This window comes from Serinus canaria, chromosome 15, assembly GCF_022539315.1.
Source record: "Serinus canaria isolate serCan28SL12 chromosome 15, serCan2020, whole genome shotgun sequence".
NCBI classification, from domain to species: domain Eukaryota; kingdom Metazoa; phylum Chordata; class Aves; order Passeriformes; family Fringillidae; genus Serinus; species Serinus canaria.
Genome location: NC_066329.1, coordinates 6,230,842 through 6,256,427, shown reverse-complemented (window position 1 = coordinate 6,256,427; position 25,586 = coordinate 6,230,842). Strand labels below are relative to the sequence as shown.

At 39.1% G+C, this 25,586-nt stretch overlaps 1 protein-coding gene across 1 annotated transcript in view; it reads left to right on the top strand.

The window, feature by feature from the left end:
• PPIL2 (peptidylprolyl isomerase like 2) overlaps nt 1-25,586 on the top strand; it is a 68,605-nt gene that overhangs the window by 16,389 nt on the left and 26,630 nt on the right. Inside the window, exons 7-12 of the mRNA XM_009092340.4 lie at nt 576-667; nt 2,135-2,224; nt 10,754-10,829; nt 11,620-11,780; nt 13,320-13,395; nt 14,563-14,669. Coding sequence (XP_009090588.1) covers nt 576-667; nt 2,135-2,224; nt 10,754-10,829; nt 11,620-11,780; nt 13,320-13,395; nt 14,563-14,669 — 602 coding nt within the window. The remainder of the gene's footprint in view (nt 1-575; nt 668-2,134; nt 2,225-10,753; nt 10,830-11,619; nt 11,781-13,319; nt 13,396-14,562; nt 14,670-25,586) is intronic.

Genomic DNA, 25,586 nt, shown 5'->3' with positions numbered 1-25,586 from the left:
TGACTTGCTTAATATTTATGCTGACCCTCCTGGGAAAATTCACAGCTTGATTAGAGCAGGAGCTGGGTTCCTTACTGAGTAACGTGTTCAGATTTAATGGCATTCTGCTTGCCACATTTGAATACAAAATGCTCTTCTCTGCTTCAAGCACAACAGCTGTTGTGTACTTTTCTGTAGGCTATAAGCTAAACTTTTATTCCTGGGAACAAGAGTGATACAGAGCAATGGACATGTTACAAGGTTCATGTTATCAATAGATCTTTGATTACAATAGTAACACTTATATTGTGGTATTTCATAAATATCAACAAGTTGGACAAAGTTCTGTGTTAGAAAATTGAAGGCAATAGATTTCAAAACTGCATTTTCCTTGCTTGTTTTATAGCTCTCCTAACTGTTGCTTTTTCTGTCACTGGAGAATCAAAATGTTATTAAAACACCATTAAATACCCACTGAAGCTGCACTTTATATTAAAAATTAATATAAATATCATCTACAGAGATCAGAAAAATTAGCTATTTCAAAGCAGTTACAGGTCTTCATGTGAAATGTGTGCTTTTTCCCCTCTTATCAGGCAAGTACCACTGTCCAGTGCTGTTTACTGTATTTACCAATAACTCCCATATTGTGGCCATCAAGACTACTGGAAATGTGTTTGCCTATGAGGTAGGTCCTCTGTTTCATTCCATTATTAATATTTTGTACTTGATGCATTTCAATCAAAATCACAAAATGTTTTAGAAAAACAAGTAAATTTTATTCTTGTTTTACAGCCAGGGACATTAAAGGACAGGAGATAGACTGATTTCATGAATTGTTGTCCAACTTTAGCCTTCAAAATAGGAACAAGTTTAGAAAACGAATTAAATAGTATTTCTAAAACCTTTTCTTAAGTTAATCTGCATGTACTGAGTCTTGTGTTTCAAAATGAGTAGCTTTTATTTGCTTCTCAGTTGAATTAATAGACAAATTTTCTGTTGTCTTCTTTCTGATACAGTGTAGTCACAAAACCACAAATTGCTTCATTTCTATTCATATCAGTGAATAAAAAAGAGCATTTTAGCTGAAGCTGGGGGAATAAGAGACAGAATGCATCAATGGACACTTAAACTGCATTTTCAGTCGTGTTTTGTGAACATTTATGTAAACCCAAGTGGAATTTTAATCGTGACTTCTTTGCATAGTCCTTGCTGTAAAAGCAAGATTTATTTATTTTTTCAATAGCAAATAAATCCATCAATTAATGAATCCATATCCAGCATTGTAAAAAGTCTGAACACTGGAACATCTTTCTGAATTCTGGTGGGACATTCAGATACTCAGGGAGGAACAGGTTGAAACCATTGCAGTCAAGGAAGAGGCTGGATTCATCATGGTTTTGAAAAGTTGCTCTGAAGTAGTAGAGCTGTCCTCACCTGAGACAGCAGTCTAGATCAGGTGAAAATAGAAAGTATTTTCTGTTCTTTCTGCAAGCAGAATTCTTTGGCTGCTGGGGTTAACAGGCAAGGATGAGTTGAAGAGTGGTCTTTGTTAAACCCTGGTCAGTACTGCAGAACTCTTGCTCTCTTTGCTGCACTTTGCAATACTGGGCTTCCTGAATGGGCTGTGCCAGGAGGGTGTGTGCCCCATGTGGTACCACATGAAGTAATAGCAGTTACTGTTTATTATAAGCATGGAATTAATTTATGGACTTCTGGAGGGACTGGGACATTATCACTTCCATCTGAGGACCACAGAGGACATTTGAATAAATAAGATAGATTCAGGGGTCTTCTGCAGGTAAGAGCTTAGAGAACTGAAAGCAAGATATTTTTTTAAATTTTGGCAGTATTTTTATGATTAGTTTGGTTTGAATGATAGACATAACTTTGGAATGGAGACTGCAAGGTTTTTCTTAAAAAAACAACCCAGCAAACCACACAAAACTGTCAAGTTTTGTAGGGATGAGAGACAAAAGCTTCTCATTTGTTAAAGCCCACATTAAAAATATTGCAGGTGCCAGTTGAGAATGAGGGTGAAATTGTTTTCTTTATGATTTGGTCTTCAACATGTTATTGATATCTCCTATTTACTTGTAATATTTACACAGAAGAATCAGATTTTTGATATCTGTGTCTTTTGTCTGGCTGTTAGGCAGTCGAGCAGCTGAACATAAAGCCAAAGAGCTACAGGGATCTCCTGACAGATGAGCCCTTCACCCGGCAGGACATCGTCACGCTGCAGGTGAACTTTCTCTCTCTTACACCTTGTCCCATGCAGGGTTTTGTTTTGCAGAGGGTGAAATGCTGCTGTGTACAGTGTTCTAGCAGGAAACTAGAGTAGCTGAACAGAGAAACTTCACTGTATTTTCTTTGTTATCAGATGAGCCACAAAGGTTCTATGTGACACAATCTGGATGAGTAGTAACATGGTCTGTGGTATCAAAGGAAACAGTCTTCAGAATCTAAAATATTTCAACTTTTAGACATGTTACATTAAGACTGAAGTGGTTTGTCCATCTTACTCTTCCAAAGATGTATACAAGAGTCAAAGGTTCAGAAAAGTATTTTCCATAGAATGTTTCTCTAAATGTAGAGTAAGGCAGCAGGAGGACTTTCTCTAATTGCTTGTTTGGAATGTTTTGCTTCTTAGTAGATACCAATGTTGGTTCTTTGCTGATTTTAAGAAAATCAAAACCTAAATTAAAAGAGCATTGTGAATTTTACAGTGTAAAAGATAGTTATTGACAGATGAAGTTTAGTATCAAAGGATCTAAAATTTTGTTTAAAAGTAGGTGCTTTGAAGCGTGCATAATTTCAAAACAGGGGGAAAAGATTCCTGGATCATTATTATTGAAATTATAAGTTAGTATGCATCTCATGAACACTTCATTGCCACTAGCCAAGACCAATATTGTCTAATTCAAATAGAAGAATATTTTTCATTTATGTCTAAATTTAAATAAAGTGTAACCCTTCTTCCCTACTCCCCAGTGCTTAACAGCATGTTTTTAAATATTTTTCCTCTGTTCCTTTGGGCTTGTTGGTGTTCAAGCTAATGCAATAAAGCAAAATGTTTTTATTCCAATGGATGCAAAAAAATACAGCTTTTTTTCTGATTGAAAGCTCCCAACAGAATGTTACTTCTGTGTAACTGCATGGTTGCTAATGGCTTTGGAAAAATAAAAAAAGAGAAGTGTCTAAAAATGTGTCTGTGCACCCGTATGGAAAACCAAGTTATTTTGAACAAACAATTGAAATGTGCAGTCACTAAAAAATATTTTGGTATGTTTTGTAGGGTTGGAATTGGATGTATGTATAAAGAGTGTGTTCTTGTTACTTGCCTAGCTTTGATTTTTCACAGCTGCTGTAGTCCTCTAAATCTCAAAGTGCAACATCTAAAAATGTAGTCATTCCCTATGTGAGTTTTTATCAGTATTTTTCATCTCCATTCTTGCCATGCTGATTTCTGTCTTGCTTGGAGGAATATGTCTAATATGAAACTAAGTAGATTCTGATAGTTGTGCAGTCCAAGGTCACAGCCACACATGTCCAGCACCTCTCCCACCTCCATTTAGGGTGGCATTCATAATGTGTGAGATTTGATCCTCTTTAGTGAACAGTTCATTGTGGATTGGTGTTAACTTCTGCAGTGTACAGCCTTGTGCTATACTCTTCTTAAAGAAGTTTAGAAATGGCAAAGACACCCCCATCTTGGGATTGGACTGCAAGAGATTTGACCATCTGAATGCTGTTGACCAGATAAAGTTTGACCTTTTGCCAGATCAGTTTATAAGTATTTTTTCCAGTATTATTTTTAACAGTCTGAAATGGCTTCAGGCTGTTGAAGGACAAGTCAGAGCCATTGACTGCACTGCACAACACCCACTGCAAACTTGCACATAGAGCTTGATTTCTCTTATTCAAATTCTGCCCTACCCTGACTTTGTTGAGGCCAGGATTCAACCTGAAGTGCCATGACTAGCCTGGGTTTTAGAATTGCTTAAGTAGATGTGGTAGAGAAATGAGTTCTTATTTTCTCACAGTGTTTTCATCATATAAATTATTGAAAGACAGACCGATGTCTCCTCTGTGAGCTCTCTTGTTGACAACACTGCAGGCGGCGTGGTGGCTTCAGGCTTCACACTGCCAAGCTCCACCACCTGTGGCTCTGTTTCTTAGCCAGAGTTCATGACTGCAATCTGTTGTGTTTCAGAGCTCTACCCCAATTCTTCCTTCTCTTAAAAACCTTTCAGTTCTGTGTTGAAATTTATCACTTTGTTGTTTTCTCATTCCCCCATGTAAATTGAGTGCTGTGGTATCCAAGAGAGCTGGAATTGAGACTGAGTTGGTATCACTGACCCCGCTGTTTGGCAAAAAAATAGATATAAAGGAAGTTGCTATAAAAAATATTCTTTGCTTTGCAAATAACAGCTGAACAGGGCTGTCTGTAATAGCTGTGTTTAGCAATAAAAAATAGAATTTCCAGAGGCTGACCCTGAATGTCCTAGGAAACAGAGGGGGTACCTGTGTTTGGTAGTGAAATACAACGTGCTAAGTGGAAAATATGAATGATGTATGTTTACAGATTATTTGTATGATCACATTTTTCCTTATTGATTCATAAAGGACAATCCTACGTCTGCTTGGATCTTACCAGAATAGTAATTGACCTCAAACTTGGCTTCTCTCTCCTAACATATATAAGTAAAAGCAAAACAAGAAAGATTTGCTCTTTTCAGAGGAGGCAGAATTGCATAATATGCTTTTCCTGTTCTTGGTGCTAAACATTATTCAAATACAAGTCATAATCCACCCTGTTATCTTTTTCTGCTAAGCACCATCTCATCTGGTTGCTTTGAATTTAGTAGCAGTTATTTATGTGCTATTTACTTGTTAAAAAGGACAACTTCTTTTTTAAATTCAAAACTAAAAAAAGCAGAATCACAACTTCAGTTGTTAATAATACTGTGTTAGGTCTATGGTGTGCTTCTCTTTGTAAAGGAATCTGCAGTACTTCCTACACGTAGCCCACATACAGAAATTACTTTTTCCCCTGTTGAAGTGCAAATGTCCTGGGGTGGAGCATGGCAGTTTTTCATCAGCATATGGCCATATTATCCAGCCAGTCAGAGCAGGAGGTAAAGAGTAATACCATATCCTGGTGTGCAAGATACATTAGCAGTGCTGGAATGGGGCTATTCAAGTGGAAGTTGTCATGGATTCTAGTTTAGGATTTTGCTGATGATGACAGAAATGCACATGACATTATTCCATATGATACCCTCCCTAGATACAGCACTCCTGGTATGACTGGGCTTTTAGACTGTAGCTCTTTACACTAAAGTTTAAATTTTCTTGTCTTAGCTTTGTGATCTTGCTACAATCTTAAATCAAGTTTTCCATCTTCTGCAGTGCAGGTCTTATATTTTTCCAAGTTTCTCTGTCCATATAATTATTTCAGATATTTTTTTCTCCCAGTAGTACTGGTTCATGTCTCTTTTAAATGGGATTTGCTGTTGTATTTTGTCTGTGTTGCTCAACTTTAAACTCACTTATATTCTTTTCCTTGATGATGATCAGCTCAGCCTAACTCAGCATCCCTTGAAATGTCACGAGTGTGTTCCAGCTGACAGACAACCAGAGTACTGTAAGATTAATTAGTTACTCTTAATGGGTAAGGCAGGATGTAAAGCACTTGGAGATCTGGGGGACAGGGTGTCTGTAATGCAAAAGCTGATATTGTTGACACTTGTTTGCAGTGTTCTTACCTCCTTCTTCTGCTTGCCATTCTGCTACATTGCTGTTCACCATTTCAATTGGTTTCACCATTTGAATTGGTTTCACCATTTTGCAGTTGGTTTCAAGGTAGGATTGAGCACAGCTTTTCAAATAATAGTGCATTAGACCTCAATGCAGATCTAGGTAATTCTTCCAGTCCTATGTTTTATGAGTTTTCAGCTAGTATTCATTCTAAATCTTTAACCTAATTTGAGATTATCTTCCAAGTAAAATTTTGGGGGATTTACTGCTTGATTTCAATGTCTACTGTCAAATCTTTATGACAAAATCTGGTATAAATTATTATTAATTAGTGTGAATATAAATTCCATGTGTGTTTCAATCCCATATTATGCAAATTATTCTTTGTGTAATGATGTGGAACTTAATGGCAAGCACATAAATACCTGTCATCTGAATTCCCCCTTATAAGACCAGGCAGGCTGAAGCAAGTGTCTGCTCCAGCTCAAGCTAGAGAGTGAGCAGGGTCAGGTAGTGCTTTGCTGGACACAGTGGTGGACTTCCCATCCCAGCAAGTGTGAGAGGTCCTGAGGAGAGCAAAGTAAGAGTGCTGAAATACCCAGCTTTCACATCCCATTTGATAGCATCCTGTCAATTTGTCATCCTCCACTGTGGCTCTGTTCACAAACAAGAGACAAACTTCAGTTTGTGAGGTTACAGCAGATATTATTCCTGCTCTGGAAACTCATCAAAGCTATTGCTGAGCAGTGTGCTGGCAGGGGATTTAATGAGAAATGTGGCTGTGCTCAGTGGCAGTGCTGCAGGTGACGCAGAGGCACACGTGGGGGTTCCTCCTTGCCCAAGGAATTGCAATAAAGCCCCTGCCCTGCTGTGCCAGGGGTGGCAGGCACAGTGCTCTGGTGGCAGCCTGCAGAGAGCCTTCCCTGGTAGATGCAGACTAACAAATGCATTTTTGCACTTCAGAAATGGAGGGGGGAAGAGAAGAAAACACCAGGCCTGGGTAAATGCTAACAGGTTTGCTGCTGTTAAAGGGGAAAAAAGCCTCATAGTGTTATGTGCTTCCTTCTGCCAGTTTTATTGTTTCTGTAGAACCTAATCAGCTGTGGACAAGACATGGCTCCCAACAAGCTGTTCAACACTGCTGACATTTGTGGCAGGAAGCACAGCTAATGAGCAGAACTGGAGGTAGCTGAGCTGCACACTGTTAATTGATATTTCACTCCTCAGCTATTCCTCATTTGCTCTTTGTGTGACAGAAGGTCAGAGCAGATTTCCTCACGGTCGTGGGTGAGGTCTCTCTGAGGGAGGAGCCTGCACCGATGGAGGTGCAGAGTAGAGGGTAAAGAAGTGGGACATGATCAACTTATGAGGCTGACAGTCCTGAGCATAATCAGGGATCATGGTCAACCAAATGGTGAGAGAAATCAGGACTCAAAGAAATCACACAGTCTAAACCTGCTGGTTTTAATCTGCTTTTTGGGGGCATAAGATAACAGAGTTCAAGCTGTTTCCCAAAGTAGGTAAAACCAGGAAAAAAAAACTGGAAAAAAAAAAGTGGAATAAAACTTGTGATTACCTGTTTTCAGTGCTCAGCTTTCAGGAAAACATGAGATTTCATGCACTTTCAAGAAAACATGAGATTTTTAATAGTGATGATAGTTAGCAAGCCTTTGAAGTCTATATCTGTGATAGTAATTTGCTAATCTTAAGTTTATGGTTTGTAACCTTAACAAGAAAGACCCTGAGACTGCCAGCCATGGTGTTTCATGTACATATTTTTAAGCATGCTGTGACAAACAAAAGTAGGCCATGGTTCATCTTCCTTTCTGGTTCTTGTGCCCTTACACAGAACTTATTTCTTTAGGTCTTTGGGCTCCAGGCCTTAATCCTAACAGGACTGGGAACATCTCCATGAGTCCAGCCTTTCTCTGACCAAGAGAGGCAATTAACTCATTAGAGCTTGAGGCTTTGACAATGTGAGTGTGTCTGTCTGCCAATCTCTGTGCTATCTCGTTTGGACTGCTCTGATTCTGTGCCCACTAACTGTCATGGATGCAGTGAGAGGAGCTTGGCAGGCTAATTATTAATGTTTAGACAGTTTTCTTCCTGAAGTGCTATGTCTACAGACTTACAAACTTACCAAATTTTCATAGCCTTACCTTTAGAAAATGTATATCTCGTGTTGTAGGACTCAGTACCACCGGTAAGGAAATGGTTTGTGTCTTCTGCAGCACAGGTTGGACTAGTCAGTTGTATTTCTCCTCTTGGGGCCAGGTAAAAGCAACTGGTATCTTGTGTTTGACTTAGTATTCACTGCAGTACTTTCACAGTATGCTAATTCTGATTCACACTAATTCCAATCAAACTAATTCTGATTGAACTTCTCTTAGTATATCAAGATGCTGTATTTTAGAGGGAGGAATAAACATGTCCTAGGTATCCTGTACAAGATGACACTCAAATTTCAATTTGAGGAGCTATTTTTGAGGGGCTATTCCACTGACAGGGGGAAATCTCTTTTGGGGTAGGAGTGTGGGTTGTCCCCTTCCCAAAGTGTGGTGAGACTCTTGCTTTGCAGAACCAGGAATACAAGGGACAGCACTGTGAACCAAACCTTTGTCAAGTTTTCCATTGGAACAGATGGCCCACATGGCTGTGATGGAAGAACCTTGTACAGAGGACCTGGGTCACAGTTCTGGGGTTTGGAGTTCAGATCTCCAGAGGGCAGATGGACAGCTGGGCTGCAAGGAGAGGGAGCTGCCCTTGGCCTCTGCTGTCCTTCACATGATAATAGATGCACTGCCAAAGAGGGGGCTGGTGGTGATTAGGAGAGCCCTGAGAAATCCCCTGCAAGGAAAGAGGCTGTGAACATTTTGCTGGAGTTGCTCAATGCCTGTGATTAGGCTGGTTAAGCCACACAGATGTTTGAATGGACTGTGGCTGTTAAAGAGTGTGAACTAATCTGATTTGTGGTACCCTGAGCACAAGGCCCTGGGTTTTATAAGGCACTGGCAGTTGTGATGTCCTTTATTTATTTTTAAACAATCAATAAGTCAGTAAATGAAGACACTTTATTTAGAGGAACATCATGAAGGTGTTTTCTGTTTTTTCTGTTTCATTTTTACTGCTGCCTTCCCTCCTGCCCATGAACAATTGCTTTCAGGGTTCAGTCTTGCCCTTCAGCTTTGCCATGAACTGCAGACATGGATTGCTGTAAATCTATTATCTCCATTAATATTAATACACAGATATTTTTTCCCTTTCCTGAAAGGGTAAATAGTCCTTCCTTCCTTCACCTTTTGAGGTAGTACATTTATGTGCAGTGCAATGATTGCAGTCTTGGAAAGCTGCAGCTCATGATTGCTGCAGAGTAATTCAGAGTGAAAACGTCTTGTGAAAACACACCAAATTCTTTCTCCACACTTTCTCTGTGCATCTTGTTGACTGTCAGAAAGCAGGGCTCAAAATCATCTCTATTCACATATATAAATATGTATGTAAGATAATAAATAGTAAATACACCTGAGTGCTGGTGTCAGAGGAAATAAAAATGGCTAAAAAACAGATCCAAACTTCCCAGTTTTTAGTAGTTTAATTCAAAGATTGTCTGTTTCTAAAGCAAAATCCTAAAGAGGTAATATTTTGGGGCAGTTTTTTTGTCTCAGTGAAGATCTATTAGAGGGCTATAGTTGGACAGGAAACAATAGAAAATTGTTATCTGGTGATTAGGAAAGGGGACAGCAGAAAGCCAGGAGGTCTCATTAAAGTGCAGAATCACACAGCTTGATTTCATAAATGTGTTTTGGTTTTACTACCAGCAATAAAACTAAAAATGCACTCTCTGGTGGAAGCATACCATTTCAGGGATGAATGAAAGGCATAATTAGATAGTTTTATAAATTATGGAGCTAGCAGCTCTGCTTGTATTAAGCATTACTTCTGACAGAGATGCAATTGTCAAACTTTTTATAAACCATGGTGGTCTGAGAAGCTTTGTTAAATTTTTTTGGATAATATATTTAATACTATTCATGTTAGGTCATAGTTTTTTGCATAATATGTTGCATTATTTTTGTCCTGAACCAGAAACTATTGCATATTATTTTGTTAGTTTGGTATTTTAAAGTTTGAATTGTTTTCTGTAAGATAGACTTTCCATTAGTGACTGGGTGTCCTGGGCTGATGTTTTGACCTTTCTGTGCTGCAGAGGAGCTTGAGGAGAAAGCCTTGAAGTCATTGTAAGGAGAGGATTAAAGACTGTTTAATAATAGTCTGAAGTAACCTAGGTCACCAGTAGGCATTCCTTGTCCCACTCTCTCTAACAAAAGGTCAGAGTTCTGCAGAAAGTTGCCTAGAGATAGCATAAAGGATCACAGTTAATGGACTGTGTGTTTTTGCTCTTTTCCTCCAGTGGTCACTAAATTGAATTTTTATAACAGTTTTGTCCTTTTTTTTTTTCATCATTTTTAAACATAGTTCTGTAAGCACTAGTAAAAAAAACCAACTGTCAACCCAGCTCTTACTGCACAGACTTGCTCTGAGGTTTTATTTGTATTTTGAGATGCATTGCAAAAGTTCACAGAGTGTGTGCAAATCTGGCCTAGGATTATAAATAGCAGGAGATAGCTGATGTGCTTTTGCATAGATCTGAGACCAAAGCTCAGAACAAAGGAAAGAACCAGGGGATCACATTGTTCTTGCTTCTCTAGGATAGGGGAGACTCAGCTGAGTTCTGGTAGTAACTTCTGTAGGTGATAAATGTGTAATATTAAGTTTGGAACTGAATTCCAGATCCCTAAGGAGTCTGCTGTGAACTGACTCATTGCTGATGTTGGTTGGGGTTGATTGCTTTATATTTTTTTCATCTTTCTGTGGTTTGGGGAGTATGGAAGTTATTCTGTCTCTCCCTGTTTATTTATTATGGTGTCTGCTCTTCAGTCTTGTCTGTTGCTTGGAATATGTGCCTACCAAGGTCCTTGATATTAGTTTTTAAAATTATTTTTATTTTCAGGATCCAACAAACCTGGATAAGTTCAATGTCTCAAACTTCTTTCATGTTAAGAACAACATAAAAGTAATTGATCCAGGTAAGGATGAATTGAAGGTGGGCTGAGAAAACACAAACATGGAGAATCTGAAGATGATTCTGTGGAATTGACTCAGTTTTTTGGAAGGACATCTCTCAGTGGTTAGCTTCTTATGCTCATATCTGGGTTTTGGGGTTTTTTAACCTACTGTTGTGCAAGCAAGCATCTCTTTCTGTTTACCCAATCAGAATAAATCAGTACTATCTCAGATATGGAATATCTAATATCCAGCAAATAATAAGCATACCAAGACAGAGGACAAGTGAAACTTGTAAAAATTAAATATTAAATTAAAATATTAACTAAATCAAATTCCACAGTCCAGTCCAGCAACCTCCTTCCCATACTGTCATATGAAATATCTGATCCTGGGATTTTTGTATCACAGGCCTGGCCATTCAGTGAGGAGATGAAAGACAGAAGTTTATATTGTACCCAACTGTATTTTGTCTTTATTGTTCTATAAAAATTTTACAAGACTTGAATGGACTTAGATGATTTCTAGTGGTTTCAAATAAATTTTCATTATAGTTGGCTTGGTTTTTTTTTCTTGTACATCATATTGGCATTTATTGTGCTGTATTTTAGGTTACACTGTCAATAGTGTTATGCATTGCTATTTGTCACTGTGTCTGGAGGAATATATATAGTTGTTAGAGCTTTTTATTTTTAAAAAAAGTAGCATTAATAGCTGGAATTTTTTTTGTGTAATTAGTTATGTTATAAACTGAAGGAGAACAAAATACAATGTTTCTTTTAGTTCTGAGTGATTTAACTTTGTCTTACCTAGATGAAGAAAAAGCAAAATTAGATCCATCTTACTACTTGAAAAATACCAATACAGAGACCCGAGAGACTTTACTGGAGCTTTATAAGGAATTCAAAGGTGATGATATTCTAGCAGCTACTATGAAGGCTCCTGAAAAGAAGAAAGTGGATAAGCTGAATGCAGTAAGTTGACTTAATTTGTAGTTTGGTACTGATTGACTTCTTCAAGAATGGTAATAGTTGTTTTTCTTCTGAGAGGCTGTATTGCAGTATAAACAAACACTGTTCCTTCTGTTTCCTCTCACACAGAAATTTGTCATAGATGAAAAGATGAGAATCATATCAGGATTCCTTAGACATGCATAGTATGTGTCAGTGAGTTTCTATTTGTTAAATCATTGCAAATGAACCTAAACATTTGAGAACTGAATCACAATGAGAAGGAAGAATCCTTATGATGTGGTTAAATATGTGTTGGCAGAAACTTTTTCCCAGGTTATAATCTCTCACTTTGAGTTTGTTTATCATTGCTTCCTGCGTTTATTGGCAGAGAGAGCACACCTTAGAGGGAGTGCAAGTGAATAATTTCTGGTGTGGACAAATACATAAATCATCCACAGCTGCTCCTCCATTTTCTTTTTCCACTGGAATGCAGGGTTTAGTGGAATATTTTAAAGGATGTTCTTCCAGGTGCATGTTCATGGTTGTCAAGAGAAACAATCCATCTACATCTAGGTTTCCTACATCAAAGGCTATTTCAAATGGGGAAGAGAGAGAATTCTCCTGTCCTTTAATAATTCTGGGATGTGTGTGCCTACTTGCTTTGATTACACTTACATGAAAACTAACAGCAGGGCAGCATACAGCTTTTAATGAGAGGGCTTAGAGACAGATTAGGGAGTGTATGTGACCAAGGAGTAGATCACAAATGCCCTCTTTTTTGGGACATTGTAGTGTTAAAATAAATAAATTTTAAAAAAAGTAAGGAGAAGAAAAAGGAGGGCAGAGATAAGGATGAGCTCTACCCATGTTGGGGAGTTGGATTGTCAGCTTATGTGTGGGTGGGCATAGCTGTAAACTTGCTTAGAAGGCAGTGAAACCTTAGGGAGTGAGCAATGACCTGTCTGGACTCTTTACAGGCATTTCCCTGGAACTGCTAAACATCTCTGGGTTTATTAGATCTTTGTAATTTACTACAAAATCCGTGTGTGAAGTTAACATTTCCCTTCTGCAGAATTAAAGAGCTCAAAATAGACCTTGGCAAGCATGGGACAGTGCCTCTGCACACAGCAGGGCCAGCTGGGGGAGGGGCTGGTTTGCTCTCCCCTGCAGTATCTCTGTGGTTCACTGGATTTTCCTTCCTCTCAGCAGCACTGGAGACTTCTACAGATGTCTTGGCAGAAGTGCTCCTTGCCTGTCTGTACCCATGGACATACAAATAAATGGTGATAATAGAATCTGCACAGTGATGTATTAAACTGCACTGAGCCCCTTTGGCTCAGTGCATGAGCAGCCTTAACTACAGTTTCATCAGAGCAAATGTGGGCAACAGATGGAGAATTATCACTGCACTGGGTATTTGTTTCCTTCAGTAGGAGCTAGAGCAGAAAGTCTGCCTTCAGAAGGATGGCATTTGTGTGTTTCTGATGCTTATATAGTATCTTTGGTAGATAAATTCTAAGATCTAATGTCCTTTTCTCTTGCTTTTTTCTCTGCAAACAGGCTCACTATTCCACTGGAGCTGTAAGTGCTTCCTTCACCTCCACTGCAATGGTGCCTGAAACCACCCATGAAGCAGGTACCAGAACTACCTACCTGCAAACCATTTATTTATTCCTGAGTTTCAAAGGGTGCTCCTTAGCACACATACATTTATGAGGACTGAAAGAATGCATTGGTAATTGATCAGTGCTGATGCCATGGAAATGTATTCCCTGACCAGATATATCCTTACTTTCCAGTGAGGTTGTTCTGAAAATACTGGAGCAATTATAATCAAGCTTTGGCTTTGAATGACAGTTACTTCTTTTAAACCAAAATTAATGAGACATTTTCTATGGCCAGGGATGACAAATTGACATATCCCCTTTTCTAAGTTAGGAATGAAATGTAATCTCTCCTCAGATATCATACAAAACCTTGCCCACCTTTTTGGCCTACCCCAGTATTAGTTAGAGCAACAGCAAATTTTGTGATAGTAACTTTTAGTTTACTGCTTTTCACACATAAATACATTTTAATTCAATAAAGTTTTCCTTTTATTCTCCAACCTAAACACAATTGTATAAGATTTATTTCGTTTGGATATAGATTAAATAGCTGAGTCGTTATTTTCATTTGAGAAAGTTGAGCAACTAAAGTTTAGATGGCAAATACTTAGGCAAAGATTAAATGCATTGCTAGAACTATGTTTACTAAGTTCAGTTCCTTTACTTGATATGAACGTGATATGAACGTGACTGAGTACAGAAAATACCTGACTAACTGGACATTTTGACAAAATGAGAATGGAAACATCATAGATTGATCCTTTGGTTTGACTTATCAGTAATGTCCCCAGTAACAGCTTCAGTTGTTTTCAGAACTGGGTAGGTCTCTGTATGTCAGCAGTTTGTGGTTGACTGATGACTGCCTGCTTGGCTTCCAGGACTGACAAGAAGCAATTTGGGTTCAAAGTAATGTTTGTGGATGGTAGACATTGCTTGAAGATTACAGTTTGTAATACTGAATGCTTCTGGGATTCAAAATATACATTATTTGGTTGGTTCTCAAAGAGTTGGTGGTTTACTGTAATGGAAAGTGTTTTGCACAGAGATTAATGCAAGGTTATCATAGATGAATTGCAGACCCAGTACCATAGGAGAGGAGGTCAGACAGTAGGTTCTATGAATTGTTTACTGATGATTTCTAAGGAACAATGAGCAAGCTTACAGAGAGCTAATTCCTGTCTCTTGCTTTGATGTAGCTGCTATTGAAGAAGATGTTGTGAGATACCAGTATGTGAAGAAGAAGGGGTATGTGCGACTTCACACTAATAAAGGAGACCTCAACTTGGAGCTGCACTGTGACATGGTACTGTGCCCCATAAGTTGAATTTTTGTAGATAACAACCAGAATTGAAGCTGGCAGTGGAAATGTGTATATGTATATATATATATATATATATATATATATATATATATATATATAAATTAACTAACTATATATATTTCCACTATATGTGTAATGTTCTCTGTGAGTCCCATCATTTTACTGGGCTACCTACAAAATGCCAAGGTACCTGTTTAGAGCTCCAAAGGATCAGGATTAATGACCCAAAAAATGACCAGGAAGGAAGAAGCAAAGAGAAGGCAGAGCACGGTGAAAAGGGAATAATCCAAGGTTGCACAGCAGCTTACTGACAGAACCAGGAAAAGAACCTCACTGAAACCAGGAGCAGTCTGTCAGTCTGAGTCCGTGTAGTTAAGATCCCCAGAAATGGTTAGATTTGTTTCTAAAGCCTAAGCTTTATAGAACAAACCTAAATGAAAACCTTAGAATATGTTTTTGCTTCCTGCTGTTCCAATTCTTAAAGTTCAAGTTTTCAAGCACCTTCCCTTTGCCATTGAGAGAAGTTGATTTTAAAGAAGTACAGGATGGAATTTTTTATAGTCTATACAGTCTGATTCTGGGGGTAATCAGTGGCTCTTAAAATAATAAACATGGCAAGACTTCTGATAGATTAATAAGTTGTGGCTACAGTGATGTCTCAGACTCACTGCTTGGGTAGTGTGTTTGCTTATTTATTTGTCCAGCCACTTCTATAAAAGGAAAACTGTTTTCAAAGCTTTGATGGTTTACTGAGATTTTTGTCTCAGGATATTGTAGGCCTGAAAATTGGTATTTTAGAAAGTTGAAGGATGTGAATAGGGGTTTAAATGGTAAAACTTCTGTTTCTTGTGAGCCTCACAAAGCATAAAGGCAGTGGTGCTGGTTAGGAGCTGGGGTGCCTGGTGTGAAATCCAGATGTGCTGGGAGAATGCATCCATTTTTGTGTGCAAGGAAGAAAAAGGAGCAAACAGCGTAAGTCTTCTGGCTTTCCCTTCTCTTCCTTTCTTTCACATGAGTAAGAAGCAAGATATGTGTAAACATCTCAAGCTGATCTATGCAAACAGCATGAGAATCTCCACAGCAGTGTGTCGTGTTAGTAATTCTGTAGGTCTCTGTTATCCCTACAGGTGTTTTCCATGCTATGAAATAGTAACACTGTAATAAGGCAAAAAGCAGAGGATGTGAGTACAGCAATATTTAGGGGAAGCAGCAGAACAAGCAGATTGCATTGAATCATTTGTTTTGCCATATGTTCTCAAACTGGCTCCTGGCTAAAGCAGGCTGACTACAGCTATTCTTATCAGCGTGGGCTTTTTGGCCACATGTGTGACCAGTGTCACTCAGTCCTGAGAACCCAGGCTCAATTGCTTATTATAAACTTCCTGTATGATATCCATTATGTTTCCTTTTTTTCCAGATGAATTTATATTCGTCCACCTTTCACACACAAAGCTTCTTCATGTACACCCTGGAAATGTGTGCAGTTTTATACAACCAGACATGCTCCAGTGCTGGCCTCCAGCCATCTGTTCCTTCGTGTCGATTAAATCTGTGTGAATCTAGCAGACCTTTGGCACTGCAGAGAAGAAAAAAGATATATATTTAGAATAAATAAGAAAAGCTTGCTGCTGTAGGGAGGTTTTCACAACATCCACCTTAGGTCATCATCCTAGGTCTGTGAAATCAGCTCTTTCCGGAGGCATTTGTTTTTCTCCCTTTACTAAATAAGGAGTTTCTGCTTCTAACTTTGGTTTTCCTGAATCACAGTGAGGTCAGCTCAGTGCAGACAGAGCAAACAACTTGCAAACATATAGCACATACATAGGTCACAAACATATACACAAATCAGCTACAATGAGTGTGTTGAGACTGCAAAGATCAAAAAAATCTAAGTATTGTTAACCACTTCCATTTCATCCTGCTTGTGAATATGTGTAGCAATAGTCTTAATTAATCATATGCCAAGTTTTTATCAGCTTTTCTGCCTTATCCAGTGCACAGGCTGGACCATTCCTGGAAGCTGTTTGGAGCTGGTTTATATACAGAATTTGGTTTTCCTGTCCAAGTGTATAGTGTGGGCAAGGTCCTTGAATGCAGTCAGGGGGAACAGGATTGTACCATAATGCTCTCTCAAATTAAACTGCACAGGGTGTTTTTAATTGCCGAGGGATATCCTGTGCATATCATTATGGAAGCCACCCTGGCAGTGATCATAATTTCACAGTAGTGCAAATATATGATTGTGAATGTTTAAGGAAGCTTGAGGATAAAGTTGCTGTATAAATATGACAGATAAATACCTGTGTCCGGAGGTAGGATTTGCAGCTCTTAAATTACATTTTAAAATAGCCTTATGGTTTAGGTTTCAATACATACTTTGAGGTGAAATGTCCTCACTAAAACAGAGAGCAGCAAGTGACATACTTGCTCCCTTAGATGAGTCTTCAATTGGATTTTCATGCCTCTTGTCTGTATTTAAGCAGAACGTTCTTGCAGTTGTGCTGTCAGCACTCTGCTCTGCTTCTGAAATCTGCCCAGTCTCTATTGCCTTTAACACTCTCCTTGGGTGCTCACTCCCTGTCCCTTCACAGCTCTTTCCTTTCTTTCCCATTTTTTGTGAGCTATTTGCCAGTATGAATTGTTTGTAGCTCAGTCTATATGGGCATGTGGAAACCTTTGTTTAAAAATAAATATAGGGTTCTTCATATACTGGTACTTTAAGGTGCCAGTCAATAAGATTGATGGTGATGAAATTCTTCCTAGCACCAAAAACCTAATCAAGAAATGTTTTGTATTGATCCAGGGCAGGAAATCAGTGTTGCAGTGTGATTGAAGTCATCAGTTACTTTGTGACAAGATTCAGAAAGAGCATGAAATAGGGCTAGAATCCAGATAATTTCAGTGTTTGAAATCACTTGTTCAGAGCACCAGAAAACTTCACTCAGGTTCTAGAAGGATGGTGAATGGTTTCAATCACTGACATGAAAAAAGGCAATAAAAAGACTTTGGAAGATAAGCTGGATTTTTGTCCCACCCTTTTGAATTTGTGCCTCAGATGAGCAAAGGTACTGTTGTTCTCTCTTGGGATCCTAGCAGTGTACCTACTGCATTTCTTGGTCATTTGTTTTTCTCCCAATCCTCCTATTCAGATACATTTAGTTCCTCCTGGTGGGGACCAATCAGATGGCCATTTGTAGGGATGTTTTCCAGGAAGCTGAGTTCAGCTGCACAAAGGAAACATTTGTTGTATACACTAATTGGGTAAAAAATTACAAAAATTCTACTTGCCAGAAGTAACTGTGGCAAGTACAGAAGATTTAACAACATCCAACAAGTGTTATTCTTTCAATTCTAGTCCCATGCATGCCAAACACATAAATTCTGAAGAAAAAACTGATGAAAGGCAATGAATATCACTGGATTTCTTGTACTTTATTTATTGTGATTTTTCTGGTCTCCTCAAGTTCTTCTAGTTGCTTTGATCAAGTTGCTGCTGGGAACAACTGCATATTATCCATGTGAATTCTGCTGCATTAGTCACTATAGTGATGGAGTTTTACCTTGTAGGTGGTGGAACAGCCATTTTTAAATACATATATATACATATAAATAAATATGTAAATGCAATGCTCCAGAGGACCCTGTCAAAATGATGAGCACATGTTTTGATGTTCTATCTGCCTTCTCTGCTGGGTGAGTCCTCTGCCTACAAGTGGTCACTGGGGTGATGATCTGGTGGTTCAGCACATGCCAAGAGCTGTAATCAAATACTAATCTGTAGCTGCCTTGGCAGGTTTTATAAATTCATTCTCTCTCAGGTTTAGTACTTTAATGTTTAAGGGCAAGATGGCAAAACAAAGAAGAATGTGAGGTGGATTTCAAAGCTCCATCTGACACTCCACAAATGCTTTTTGAGGTTTTAGGGCCTGGCAAACCCTGCTTAATGATGATGTCTTGGCATAGCTTTCCAAAGAAGCTGTTACTCTACAAACATTGATGTTTTAATCTTTTTAGGCCCTCTGACCTGTTAAATATGCCTGTGATCTATAAATGTGTAATCCAGCCCCTGTTCTTTGAAATCATCTCTCCTTTTGTGTGAGGGACTGTTCTGAAGATCAGAAGCCTGTAAACTTCTTATCCATTTCCAGTGGCAAAGAAGTGAGTTACTGAAAAAATCCTTTGACCTCCTGGCATGATGAGGTTCTCCAGTCTTCCTGAATCTCTCATTTTTTTTTCTGATTTAAACCTTTATTCTACTTGCTTTCTGTCAACATGATATTGGCACTGTCTGGGAAATAACTGGCTGATGTTTTACCAGTATTTGTTCATTTGGTAATAGGATTTGAGGTATGAAATACAGTGGTCTTGGCATGGTTGTAATGGCTTATTTATTATTTTTTCATCAAAATAGGCCATTATAGGAAGAGCTGCAACTCTCAACTTTGAGAGTTCTTGTCAACAGAAACTAAGAACAAACAAAGCTGTGTTTTTCAAGTAGAAGAGCTGGATATGTTTTTAAAAAATGTTTGTTAGAGAGGATGTTGTTACTTCTTGGTGTGTTTTTCCTCCAAGTGGTACAATAGCAGACTGATCTATTGCTCTTTGGGGCTGAGAGTAGGATGGCTCTGCACAGCCATCTTGTTGAACAGGACACTTCTAGGTTGTTCTGAGTGATTGGAAGCTGATATTTTAATAGTTTTAACTCTGGTGGCATTACACCCTGTCCTGGTTTAACTCCAGTCAGTGACTAATCCCCACACAGCCACTCACTCACTTCCTGACCCGTGGGGTGGGGGAGAGGATCAGAGAAGAGGAAAACTTGTGGGCAGAGGTAAAGGCAGTTTAACAGGTAAAGCAAGAGCTGCACCCACAAGCAGAGCAAAATAAGGAATTAATTCACCACTTCCCAAGGGCAAGCAGGTGTTCAGCCATCCCCAGGAAAGCTGAGCTCCATCACCATAATGTTTACTTGGGAAGACAAACATCATCCTTTTGAATGTCCCCCCTTCCTCCTTATTCCCACAGCTTTATATGCTAAGCCACCTCTCCATGAATGGGTCCCTGCTGCCCTGGGCTGTCTGTGTGTTTTCCTGGCAGCCTTTGGCACTGAGTAATTGGTGGAAAGGCATTTTGCACATTTGGACCCTTTCTGCCTTTCCAGCTGCCCTGGGAAGGGAATTTATGGTTATTGGATCGTGCCCCTTATTTCTGACATTTGCAGACGTGAGGTGCAGCCATCCCATGCCAGCTGCGTCTGCCACTGAGTGATCCCAAACCCAAGGATGAGGTGGGTGTTTTGGAGTTACACAGCTGCTGCTCTTCATCTTTCTCTGACGTGTTTCTTGTTTGTACCTTGGCTGCTCTGATGAGAGCAGGGTGACCTTGGGAGGCTGACAGCTACCAGAGCTTCTCTGTCTAGTGTGGAAATTGTTACAGGTTTCATCTTCTGAAAAGCTGGAATTTATGTGCAGGCAGCTGCAGATGGATGAAATGCCAGGGAGCCACAGTGGGACCTGCCTTACTCCAGGTTTTAAGCTGCTGGAGGTTGCCTGAGCAATTAAAGTTGCATCCTCATTTAGACTGTACCCACTTTTGCTGTCCTGCTTTCCATTCCATCCTCATCAGCACCCAGCCCTGCACAGTGCTCTCTGACAAGCTGCTTAACCCTTGTGTGATGACAAATTTGGAGGGGGCAGTGAGGTGGGGAGAGGATTGCTTTCTTTTCTACCACTGCAGTAAATGTAAGTTGGAGGAAAAGTAGTAGCTGTGGCTGACTCTGCCTCTGGAGAACTAGTAGTTACCATTGCCAAATTAGATGAGTGAATTAGATGCCTTGTTTAATTGGAGTTGTGCTCAGCTAAACTGATTGATTGTCCCTGTGTTTGCAAGAATGTGAGAACTAAAACTGAAGTGTGTCATCTTTTTACTGGCATCTTGTCTAAGCTGAGCATCTTGCTTAGACTTCAGAAAAGTTTTCGGTATCATCATGAACGTCAGTGTTGTGGAAGAAATGCCTTTTAAAAGTGAAATTTAGCTATCTGCTGAAGTCTTTGCTAAATAGCTGATTAAATTACAGTGAGTTTCTGCGTAATGAGAATGCATTAATTCTGCTCTTTGTTCTAAGCAAACTTGGAGGCTTTGAGGTAGCAAAATAGGCAAATGTTTGCTATCAAGTCAGCAATCTATTTCCCAAGGCATAGTTAGCTTGTTCTGATTCTTTTTTATTATCAGTAGGAGTCTGGCTGAGTATTTTACCCCACAGTGTCCCAATGCTTTCATGTCTCCCAGGGCTCATTCTCTGGAACTTTGCTCTTCTGATCACAGATCACAAATTGCCTGAACACGTTTGCTCGTGGTATAACCAGTTGAGAATTGTGTCCCTTAGGTGAACTGTGCCTTTCTTGAACTGAACCACCACAGGCAGCTGTTGTTTGCCACCATCACCTGTCACTGGCTCAGTCCCTCTCTCACACTGGGGAGCTGTTAGCAGGAAAGTGGAGCTGGCAGGGAGTGGTGTTTAGGTCTGGAGTAAATGTTTTTCCAGAGGGAAATGTCATGGGCTTCCCACAGTGAAATTCTTCCCATGCCCTTGCAGTGGGCTTTGTGATGTTTTGAGTTTTCTTGAGTTTGTCCCTCTTCCTGTGAAACAAAGGGAATGTGCTCATAGTTCATTGGTGCAAAGTGAAATGGGGTGGTTTAAAAGGCCTTCCAGAACAGTATTGGACACTGAAACATTTACTTCTTTCTTTCCATGGCTTGGAGGAGGGAACAGACACTTGCACCTGAATCACCTGGTGGTGATTGCTGAAATTGTATGATTACATTTAGCTCTGACTAAGCCCCAAATAACACCAAGCTTTTATTGCTGAATTCTCTTCTGTGTGATGGGTAGGCTGAGTACTACAGATTGAAAGGTAGGGGGGAAACTGAGTTCAAACCTTACCAAATCACCTTGTTATGGGCTCACACATTAGAAGAGTTGCTGAATGAACAATTACAAGATAAAAAATGCTCTGTGTAAAAGTACATAAATGGATTAAAGCAAAGCAAAATCCACCTTGCATTTTAAAGGAGATCTATGTTAAGAAAATGGAAAGCTTCGTTTGAAGCTTCAGAAATTTCTGTCACTAGTTCATGCCTCTTAGTAGCAGAATTCTGGCATTTGTGTGATAAGATGAAGGCTGTGGAATGCAATTTTAATTTGAGAGGAATGAGCTTTTCATTATTTCCTGCTTTGAAATATAGGGTTAATGAGCATATAGCAAGGCTCTGTAGTTTAGTGCCACTACTACAGTTCATCCAATTTAGAGAGAAGAAAGAAATAAAAGGGAAGTGAAATTAGCACAAGAAAATTATACAGATGTGCAAATGACAGCTTCTGAATGCTTAGTGTGAAATTTCCCTTCAAGGTTCATGCACATCCTCAAGGGATGGAGCATTTTGAAATGATTAGCTCTTCACATAGTAAAGCCTTTTTCCTTGCAGTCATGGCAACAACTCAGGAGCTCTTCCCTCTTTTCCCATCTCCCGCACCTTGGCAACAGGAGTGCTGCAGGTTTTCATCTCCTCCTGTTTGGCTCTTCGCTGCCCAGTAGAGATTCTGAGTTAAGGTAACTTTTGCAAATGTAATGAACCATTGTGACTAATGAGAAAGGACAGCTGCAGACTGGGAAATCAGATAGGGACCTGGCTTGGTTGGTCCCACCCTTCAGGTTTCGGGATGCAGCAGGAGAGATGAATTTTACCTGGCGTGTAGCCACCCTTGCTGGCAAAATGGAAACTGAAATTGGCTCAAATAAAATCTGCATTTATCCTAGGAGTTTGTAGTAGGCACTCAGGTTTTTTTTTGTTTTGCTTTGGTTTTCTAAATTATATATTCCTTTCTTTAGTGTTCTCTGAGTATAATGATTTCACAGTCTCCTTTCACTGCTGTTTTTGCAGGGTCATTCTTTGCAGCAATCTCTCATTAACTCTGAAATTTGTCTGGGCATAGTAACTGGTAGAGTGCTGGTGTTTCCACACTACTAAGTGTGTTAGCTAAATGGAGACTTAAACCTACTTAGAAAACCATTGGGCTGTGGCCCCATTAAATATGTATATCTGTGAGCCAAGCAAAGCATTTGTGGCATCTTCTGGGATAAGTACTCTTCTGGATTCCTGTCTCAAAGCATTTATTAAAATTTTACTGCTTGTCTTGGGTGTGAATTTTCAGCAGTTGAAAGACAGTTATCTGGCATCTACAAAATAAATAGGGAGCACAGTTGGAGCAGGTGACTCATTTTTGGTATAAATAAATTTTTTCTTCTTCCTATTTGTCATTTGGAAAGAGAAGTGTCTTTAGCTGAAGGACATCATAGAGACACTGCATTCACTTACAAGATCCCAACTTGACCTAAGAAAAGGATGATTTCTCAGGGCTCTCCTACCACACTCTTTGGTTAGAAAAACCTTCCACAATTTGAAAGTTTTCCTTTTTAGGATTGTCACTGCATCATTCTGAGAAGATATTGTGGTGGATTTGAAACCATATTTTCTGTCGGTGGATTTCAGATCAGGTTAATGTGGTTGCATTTTTCCCTAGACTTCCTTACATATAGGTCTAAGTCAGTCAGTAGAATAAAATAATTTAAGTCATTTCCTGCTTAATGTAAAAGGGATAAAGAGGGAAAAATTAGCTGTTGCTGTTGTGGCCAGTTTAAGACAAAAGCAGCCAGAACTAAAAAGAGAGCCTGGAGCACACAGTCGGTGGTGAGAGAACAAGAGAGCAGCGTTACCTCCTGCCTTTCCAGGTGCCTCCACCATCCCCTCCTCCTTCAGAAATGGTGTGAGGCAAGGGCTGTGCAGAGAGTTTCTGAAGAAGGAGACAGCATTGCATTCAGAGAATGGGAGTCTGACATCTGCCACAAGATCTTATATCAAATAACAAAATCAGGTTTGTTTATATGTATTTATATGTCATCAGTCTTTGTAGTTGGAACAAAGACTTCAAAGACTGGCCTTGTTTGTGTGGTCAGTACAGAACACAACTTCATTACTGAGGATCTGCACCTTCCCCATAAACCTCGAGCCTTTTCCTCCTGCTTTGGACAGGATGCTGCTTTAAAAAATCCCTGAAATGTGCTTGGCAATGTGAGATTTGGCAAGAACATTAACTGCTTTGAATAAATCAGATAATCTGAGCCAGATATTCTAGATTTACTGCATTACTGAAACTGGGGTTTATTACTGATTGGATGCAAACCTCCTTATTTGTGTCTACTAAAAAGCACTATAAAAGGCAGTGGTAATGTTGCTAAGGAACTGTTTACCTGCCAAATGTATCTCTGTGATGCATGAGGTGACCATGGGAACCAATTTGGTGGCAATTATTTAAAGAAAACCTTGCCATGAAATGACTATTGCATGTATACTAAATATTTCTGAAGTTGCATTTAAAAAGCTTATTTCTAGGAAAGGGTATAATAGCTAGAAATCCATTTAGAGAGAAGGGTCAGCACAGGTCCTGCATAAAAAATACATTACTAGAGCCAGTTTTTTTGATGTATATTTTACATCAAGTGTTTTGAAAATAAATAGGAAATCTGTTTTGGGTTATCAGCTTTGTGCAAATTTAAGATTATTTGGTGGCCATTCCTAGGGGACTCAGTCTTTTGCCTGGTTTCATTTTTTGTGAAAAATTAATTACAGGTTGCTGTATTCCCCCTCGAGAACTTATTAACTGTGTCTCTCTCTCTCCAAAGAGTGCTTGGCTCTCATGACATAAAGTGCCTTGGGCTAAAAGCTGCTGATTCCATTTCTGATTCATAAAGAAATTTTTAAACTTATTTCTATCCTTACTGACATTTTCCACAAGTAATAACTAATAGCAAAACACTAGGATCAATGCTATTATGATAATTGTCTTATAAAGGAAACCTGTGCTCCACAAGTGATTCCTCAGGGGTTGAATTTTACTAGAAAGATGAAGCACAAAGATTATTTTAAAGCATATATGTTGAATTCAAAGGAAAAAAAAATCACATTTACCATAAACATGGAAACTGTAGGAGAACCTCCTGTTGCTTGATATAATTTTATGGAATATAGTTATAGAGTTATGAGTTGCCCTCAGGGTGCCACCAAAGTACATGTCTTGGTGACATTGTACCATAAAGCCATTATGGTACCATTACCATTTAAGTCAGTAATGAATTCTATAGGAAATCTCAAATAATAGCTGGTGTAAAATTAGAATTTGCTAATTTTTTCACTTGTGGCCCAGGTGACAACTGTCATCTGAGGAGAGTAATTAAGAAGGAATCAATATAGAGAATTTATAATGACAGGTAAAGTTTGTTTGGAAAATTAAGAGACATTTCAGTGTAAATAAAGAGGGGTGAGAATGATTGTCTTTCAGATGAGAAAATACAGAATACTGAAGTTCTTTAGGGTTCTGGATCAATACTTGTATGGACTGGCTTTTCAAGAGATAGAGATTATTTCATCCTTAAATTATTATAATCAGGCTGGCCATGGTGATTTTTTTGCTTTTAAGTCACTTCAGTTTGCATGGCTCAGTCTCTGTCTCTCACTCTCCCAGACCCAGTGATGTCACAGCAGTGCAAAGAGAATTGGTGCCTTTCACAAAGAACAGGTCGTGTGTGTGCTCACTTACAGCCCCTGCAGCTCATGCTGGGCCTTCACTTGCCAGCACATCCAGCAATAAGGGTATTTTTAAGGCCTGTAAGAACTCAGTTAGATGTATTCTTTTGTAAAACTGAAATAGCTTTATGCACATAATCCACAGTGGAGATGGAAAACATGTCCCAAGTATAGAAAACAGGCTGTTTCTGTACTTGTATGTCTGAAGGTATTTTAGTATTTCAGAGAAGAGAACCCATACAATTACAGTGGAAGGAT